Raw genomic sequence first — 7,833 nt, forward strand, 5'->3', positions numbered from 1 at the left:
CTCTGACTTAATACTCAGCAGAAGACCCTGGAGTGAAAAATTATAAAAGGTTTATAAAGCTCCAGATACAGAACTCACCAGATTCCTGACATCTTGTTTTCCTATCCAACATACATTTCAAACTTGATGTTCTACTACAGTCTCAGCAATCGTGTGATTTTAGTGACATTTTAGAGGGACTTTTGTAATGTTACAATGGAGAATGGATTGAAGAGGCAGGTAAGAGTTTGAAGTAAGCTGAGAGAGATATTGCTAGCCTGATCTAAATAAATGATAATGGAGATGGCAAGGCAATGGTATATAACATAAATTGGCAGGGAACACTATTTGATGTGATTTGGGGGATGAAAGAGAGTAATAAGTCATGTGTAATTTCCAGATTCTGTGGATGGCAAATAAGTGAATGTTGGTGCTATTCACTGAGATATGGAACATAATACGAGAGAATTTTATTTGTTTATCTTAATTGATGAATAAGGTTGTTGGCATCAGTTCTGCAAGGAGTAGATATGAAGCTCATATTGAATCAAACACAAATTCTTAGCAGGAAGAACATGCGTTAAGCTCCCATTCCCACTGAAGCCCAGTTTTTGGACATCAGTGAGTTTATAAAACACTAAAACTTCCATGCATGTGACTCTACAAATAACAGGATCCTTACTGTCATTAAGACAATATCATATTTTGTTTTATTTCATGTTAAAAATATTTACAATCTCTGAAGAGCTATGTTGTGATAAATACCATAACAGTGAATGAGTCTCTCTGCTCTCAAAGCTTTCTCAGGTAACTAAAGAAGCAGAGATAGAGAAAAGAGCCTGTCTCAGAGGTAACATATCAAATGTCTTTAGGTGAAAACGAATATCTCATAAATGTGTTGTACAGGGAGTCATAGATTTTCTATATGTTTATGCTCCTATATGCTCTATATTTATGCCCAACTACATTAAAATTTATTATAAAATATTTAATTTAATTTAATTAAAACAAAGTAATTAAGCAGTTTGGATGTTGTCAATGGGACTGGGGCATGAACATAATTTAGGGTGGGCATTATTCTGTCAAACAAATCTGTTGTAATTCTTTCTTCTGTAAGTTACCATTATAGGCTGAGATCCAAATAAGCACTCAACACTGGCCTTTTAAAAGAGCCTAATTTATTGGTCCTTATGCAAAGAAAAGTGTAGTGATGTCATTACCCATATCACTCATGTCCTCCAAATCCCTCTCTTCATCACAATGTCTTGGTGTTTTTCCTTGGGATGGATGTCATCACATGGAAATTATAATTGTGTTTCTTCAATCATGACTCAGCAGTTCAGTTGCCTGTACAATATAAAATCTGAGAAGTCAAACTCAGTCCCAAAGTGTCACATAAATAAGCAGAACACAAAACAACAACAGTGTCAAGCTTCTTAGAGTGCTTTTCCCGCTCTCCTGCCACCATAGAAGGGGATTTGTTTCTCACCAGTTTATCTCTCCCAAGGTTTCTACATCAAAAGCAGGAGTTTACTTCTCATTGACATACATACTCCTAAAAACAATTGACCTCAAAGGGGATCTAAATCTTATGGGTTTAAATGCTTTGTTTTGTATGTTAAAGTAAAATTTCATCACAGTGAGATTTAAAACATTTAGATGATTATTAATGATTGTCAGAGGTAAATCTGTTCATATTAGTTCCTTTTTTCAGTGTTTATTTGCTACCTAAAAATAGTGACAGGTGCTCTTATTTTCTCACTTTTAGTATGAAAAACACCCATAATGAACTTCAACAAATCTCTTTTATAGATGTTACTTTTATCCAAGTACAACATTTGAAAAGGGGAAATATGTTGACATCCGAATAACAAACATTCCATGAATGTCATGATTAGAATAGAAGTATCCAAAGACACCTACAAGAGCCCTGACTGGTTTGGCTCAATGGTTAGAGCATCAACCCTCAACTGAAGGTTCTCAGGTTTGATTTCTGGTCCAGGGCACGTACCTCAGTTGCAGGTTTGATGCCCACCCCAGGTGTGTGTGGAAGGAAAGCAATCAAGGTGTCTCTCTCACATCAATATACATCGATGTTTCTCCCTCTCTCTCTTCCCCTCCTCACTCCCTTCCACTCTCTTTAAAAACCAATGGGGGGGGGAATATAAACAACAACAAAGACACCTATAAGAGGTAGAAGAACCCTTAGGAAAGAAAGCAGGACTTGAGTGTTACTCAATTATACCTAGTTATAAAAATATTCACACAGATGGGGAAGGGTTGTTTAATCACATAAACACAGGAATGAGAGCAACATTAGCCCATACATGGGTCTTGAGAGAATACTAAATACTGCTAAAGAGGCACCTCATTTCATGCAGCTGTGCTGATGTGAATTCTGCTTGTTTAGCTATGTTCTAAGATAAAATTGTTGAGACTCTTATTCTTGTACAAATAAATGTTCAGTGAGCATCAGAGTTGCCCCCGATGAAAATATTCAGCTAGCAAAAATGGTGATTATGTGCAGGGACCCAACGTTCAGTTGCCCCAAATTTTGAGATGATAGCCAAGTTGAGTCCTTTTAGATTGACTTGAAGTATGCTAATGCTTCACAGACATGGAACTCAATCAAGATGACCAATAACCAAGATAACTAATATCCAACACGTAACAGGGCATTTGGAACAGAGCAGCAGAGCAACTTGTTCTGAGCCATGTAGGGTTTATGACTTGTATAAATCCACCATGAAAAAAGCTCTAGAGATTGATGATATCCCTAAGCAAATTTGCCTTCCTTGGAAATCTGTCAGCACATCGCGCTGTTTCCAAGCATGTCCCTCATGGTACAGGCCTGGAACATGCACTTGGTGACTAATGGGGTTTTTCTCTTATGTATTTTCTTCTATGCTACTTAGAAATTACAGTCTCACTGACCTCACTCTGTCACTCATTTCCATTTAGATTGCTCACTTTCTGGGCTAAATGACATTTAGCAAAGCCTCCCAAATGGACATCATTAGTGTATCAGAAAAGCTCTCAAATGTAGAAGTTGTTCATAGATGATACTAAAATTGAGGGTTCTAGAGGTTAAACACTTTTGCAAAGAATAGAGTGAACAAAATTGAAAAGATGTTTTTCTATAGGTCTTATTATAGCCTTTAAATGTACACATGCAAGTATTCAGACTCTAAGAAATAAGATGTTTGTAATTAAAATATTAAATAATAAATTATAATTAAATATTGAAATAAGTGCAGCATGTCCTTAAATTATGATAGCAAGAAATCCATTTAATTAAACAGCTAAAATTTAGTTCTTAGGGGAACACAATGTTATTCTAATGAAAGTCCAGGTGTCTTGTGTCCTCTAAGTCTTTCTGAGGCAGAAATGTTTCAAGTGTTTATTTATTTAATATTTACTATTTACTTTATAGCTGGTGTTACATGTGGGAATACCTAAGATACATGGTGATGCTAAAGAAACAGTCTTTTTTTTTTCATAACTCACATTCTAAATTAGCAAGAAATAATAAGCTTGCAAAAATAATTAGGTTACTCCAGATAATGTGTTATGAAAATAAAGTTAAATAGAATTTAAAAATCAGCAATAAGAATACAAAAAGCCAATTAGAAAGAGAAAAAAAAAGATGAACAGACACTTTTATAGGAGATATACAAGTGATCAATAGCAAATGAAAAGATTCTCAACATTAGTTAGCAGAGAAATGAAAATGAATATCCCCAAATGAGTTCATTTTATTCTCTTTGAATGACTAAAGGGAAAATGAATGACATTTTAATATACTAAAGAAGATGTGGAATAACTGAAACTCTCCTACATCGGTGGTAGGTATGCGAAATCTACAACTGCTCTGGAACACTCTTTGGCATATATATATATATATTTTTTAAATATATCTTTATTGATTTCAGACAGAGGAAAGGAGAGGGAGAGAGACAGAAACATCAATGATGAGAGTCATTGATCGGCTGCCTCCTGCATGCCCCCGACTGGGGATCGAGCCCACAACCTGGGCATGTTCCCTGACTGGGAATCGAACCCTGATCGCCTGGATCCTAGGTCGATGCTCAACTGCTGAGCCATGCCCGGTCGGGCTGGCATATTTCTTATGACGTGAAAAATACATCTCCACTGTTATTCAACAATTCCACTCCTAGATATTCACCAAAGCAAATTAATATCCAGTGGCCATGTCAAATACATAATTAGATATATATGCCTGAAACTCAGGAAAGGCCAGATAGGCTGCTTATAAATATTTGGGAGTCATCAGTGTATGATGTGTTTGATACATAACATCTGCGTTGTATATATGGGTGGAAGAATGAAGAGGAAAAATGAAAATTGGCAATAAATATTATTTATTGTTCTTCTGATCAATATTTTATGGTCCACTGTTGATAATAAAAAACATATAGGAATGTGGTTGGTAATTTAACTCTATTTGTTTTTTTAAATATGTTTTTATTGATTTTTAGAGAGAAAGAGAGGGAGAGGGGTAGAAAGACAGACACATCAATGGGAGAGAAACATCATCGATCGGCTACATTCTGAATGTAGACTGGGGATCGAGCCTGCAACTTGGGCATGTCCCCTGACCTGGAAAAAAACCAGTGACCTCTTGGTTCCTGTGCCAAAGCTCAACCGCTGAGCCACGCAGGCTGGGCTCAACTCTATTTGAAGTGTGTGTGTGTGTGTGTGTGTGTGTGTGTGTGAGAGAGAGAGAGAGAGAGAGAGAGAGAGAGAGAGAGAGATTGAGAGATTACGGGTCATTGAATATAGGATGTAACAGGATCACAGACGGGTCTTCATAAAAATTGGGAATATTCCATGCCACTTTTTCCCCCTCTATTATCAAGATTAATTAAGAATCATTTCTGCCCAGCCAGGCATGGCTTAGCGATTGAGCATCGACCTAGGATCCAGGATGATTGGGGTTTGATTCCTGGCCAGGGCACATGTACCTTAAACTAATACAATGCTGTGTGTCAATTATATTTAATAAAACTAGAAAAATAAAAAATAAAATGACACACAAAAGGAAAAATACTATAGAAACATCAAATTTCAATTAAAGTCATCCAACAAACATAAGCTTCAATACAAAAAAAAAAAGTAGGATAATCCAATTGGAAAAATTATTCAAATGATGTTTGGAAAAATGCTGAACAGGAAACAATTATCATCTTCAAAGGAGACAGGTTGCTACTGCAAAATATATCTTGGAAATATTGGACTAATGTGTGACATTATTACAAAAGGAATTGAAAAAGAGTGAAACACACTTATCTGTGAAAATCAAACCATAGGGCTTCCTTGCCTGAAGCACTGTTGACAACAAGCCACAGCTTGGGAAGGAGGCTGAAACAAAGAGAGCAATAGAGGGGATGAAAAGGACAGCTGATGTGTGTCTAGAAAGGACAGGTCAGAGTCATTGTTAAAAATTGTATCAAAAGTTCTAAGGTCCTTATAGGCTGATGAGATGGAACAAAGTAAAGATTTTAAAGTCATGAAGATGAAGATAATGAAAAAAAGCAAACATATAACACTTAAAGGATACAACCCCTTCACCGATCTCCCCAAAAAGCTAAAAAGCTGTCAATCTCCTTAACAGACAAAAAACTGAAGAAAGAACATCCTAGTAGAAAGAAAGAAAAATTAGGAAATGCTGTACCTAGAAACTTTTCACAGACAGAAAATCTTAGCAGAATCTGGGAGTCTCCAGGAACCAGAAGATGGCATGTCTGCCATAGGAGCTGGAGAAAGAGTCAGAGATGTTCAAGGGGAAAACATGCAACCTCAAGAGCCTAAGTTTTGGGGTAAATGTGTATACTTCAGCCCAAGAAACAATTCACAACACAAAGGCCATGCTGAATCAGGAGACAGAAGTGGTATCTGTGTCCTTTGCAATTCAGAGAACAGGCAGATCTTTTAAAGCCATTGAATAAAGTTTCTTTCCTTAGCCGCCAAACACTCCATTCCCACTCCGTTTTGCTAAGGCTCGGCAAGACCTTGGTTGAGGACTTGGTCTAGGATATTCCCCCAAGTAGCCAGAAAATCCAGGAAAGGGAGGTTTCCTTTGAAGCAACAGGAAACAAAGAGTCACAGAAGAATGTTTCCATATTGTCTGAGGTATTATGGAAAAGAAGAATCAGAACTCATTCCACGATTATAAGTGAAATTTCCTTTTCAACATAAAAATAATTCCTGAACTTCATTAACAATTCTAAAGATGGACCTGATCCTTTTTACCTCTTACAACCTCCTCAGCAATTTCTGGATTCCCTGCTTGATCTCCTTGGTTCTCACACCATAAACAATGGGGTTCAGAGCTGGGGGGATCAGGTGGTGCAGGATGTTGAGCAGGATGGGGACATCCGGGGGGATTCTCTTTCTGGCCAGGTTGGTGATGACCAGAACCAGCAGGACTGTGCTGAAGAAGAGGGTGAGTGTTAAGTGGGAACCACAGGTGCTCAGGGCCTTGGCCGCAGCCCCCTCGGCCTTGATCCTGAGCACAGCCTTCAGGATGAAGGAGTAGGAGAGGACAATAAGGATGAGGTCAGAGCCCAGTAAGGTCCAGCCAGCCACAAACTGGTAGAGCCGGTTGAAGGTGATGTCATCACAGGAGAGGTTGGACACAGACAGGTTAGTGCAGATGCAGTTCTTGATGATGTTCTCTGCACAGTATCTGAGTCTGGAAGAAAGGATTGGAACAGGAAGAGAAAAGAGGGCATTTCGGGCTACAACGAACATGGCAGCCCCAGCCACAAACTGATCCGTGATGATGGATGGGTATCGTAGTGGGTGGCAGATGGCCACATAGCGGTCATAGGCCATGACCATGAAAGTGCAGGACTCCATGGTCAGGAAACTGTTCATGATGAACATCTGGAGGAAGCAGGCGGAGAAGCTGATGGACCTGAGGTCAAACCAGAAGATGGCCAGGACCTTGGGGATGACAGTGAGGCAGAGCACGATGTCCAGCAGAGAGAGGAGGCTGAGCAGGTAGTACATGGGCTGGTGCAGAGAGGCCTCCAGCCGGATGGTGATCAGGAGGGTGACATTGGCCACCATGGCCAGGAGGAAGAGGAGGCTGAGGGGCAGGGACAGCCAGTGCTGCCAGCTCTGGTAGTTAGGGAAGCAGATGAGGAGGAATTCGGAGACTGGAACAGTGGAGTAGTTGCTGGGTGATGTCATGTAAAGAATCCTGTACAAACTAGAAATTAGGAGTCCCTTGAACGGTAGAACAGAATATATCAGTGTTGAAAGTATATGTTCTAGGTGCAGTAGAGCTCAGTTTCCACTGGGGCTCTTAACCTGTCACACTGGAGATTTTATTTACTTTTTATTTCATTTTTTTCTGACAAATGTGCCAAATTTATTTAACCAATACCCTTGTTATACATTTAGTTTGTTTTCAGAATATCCCTGCTCCAACAGAGTATTAAATCATCAACAGTCATCTCTGACATTTAACTGAACACTTGTCATGTGCTAGGCATTATGCAGACTGTTTATCTTCACAATCTCACTTTATAGTTTTAAAAAATCCTTAGGCATAATTAGTACTGTTATACTAATTTCATAGATAATGAAAAGATACAGGAAAACGGGAGCAGAGTAGTTTGAACAAAGTCAGAGAGCCAATAAGTGGTGAAGAACCAGGGAATCTGACTCCAGTATCTGTGCTTCCAGCCACCACACAAGATTTAGACTCAACCGGAACAATTACCTAACTGAGCCCTTCCTTCAGTGTAAAAAAGGATAGCTGTATAGAGAGCTCTGTTACCTGACTCCATACAATTGGGCAGAGTCCGACATGAGGATTCTATA

General features: G+C 38.8%; 1 protein-coding gene across 1 annotated transcript; it reads right to left on the minus strand.

Moving 5' to 3' along the window:
• Window positions 1-6,255: 6,255 nt before the first annotated feature.
• LOC308565184 (olfactory receptor 56A4-like) lies at window positions 6,256-7,212 on the minus strand (the record flags this gene model as incomplete). Its single annotated transcript, XM_081153995.1, has 1 exon — window positions 6,256-7,212. The coding sequence occupies exon 1, from the start codon at window positions 7,195-7,197 to the stop codon at window positions 6,256-6,258; it is 942 nt and encodes a 313-aa protein (XP_081010121.1). The 5' UTR covers window positions 7,198-7,212.
• Between the last annotated feature and the right edge of the window lie 621 nt (window positions 7,213-7,833).

Source organism: Miniopterus schreibersii, assembly GCF_964146895.1.
Source record: "Miniopterus schreibersii genome assembly, chromosome: 12".
In the NCBI taxonomy this organism is placed as follows: domain Eukaryota; kingdom Metazoa; phylum Chordata; class Mammalia; order Chiroptera; family Miniopteridae; genus Miniopterus; species Miniopterus schreibersii.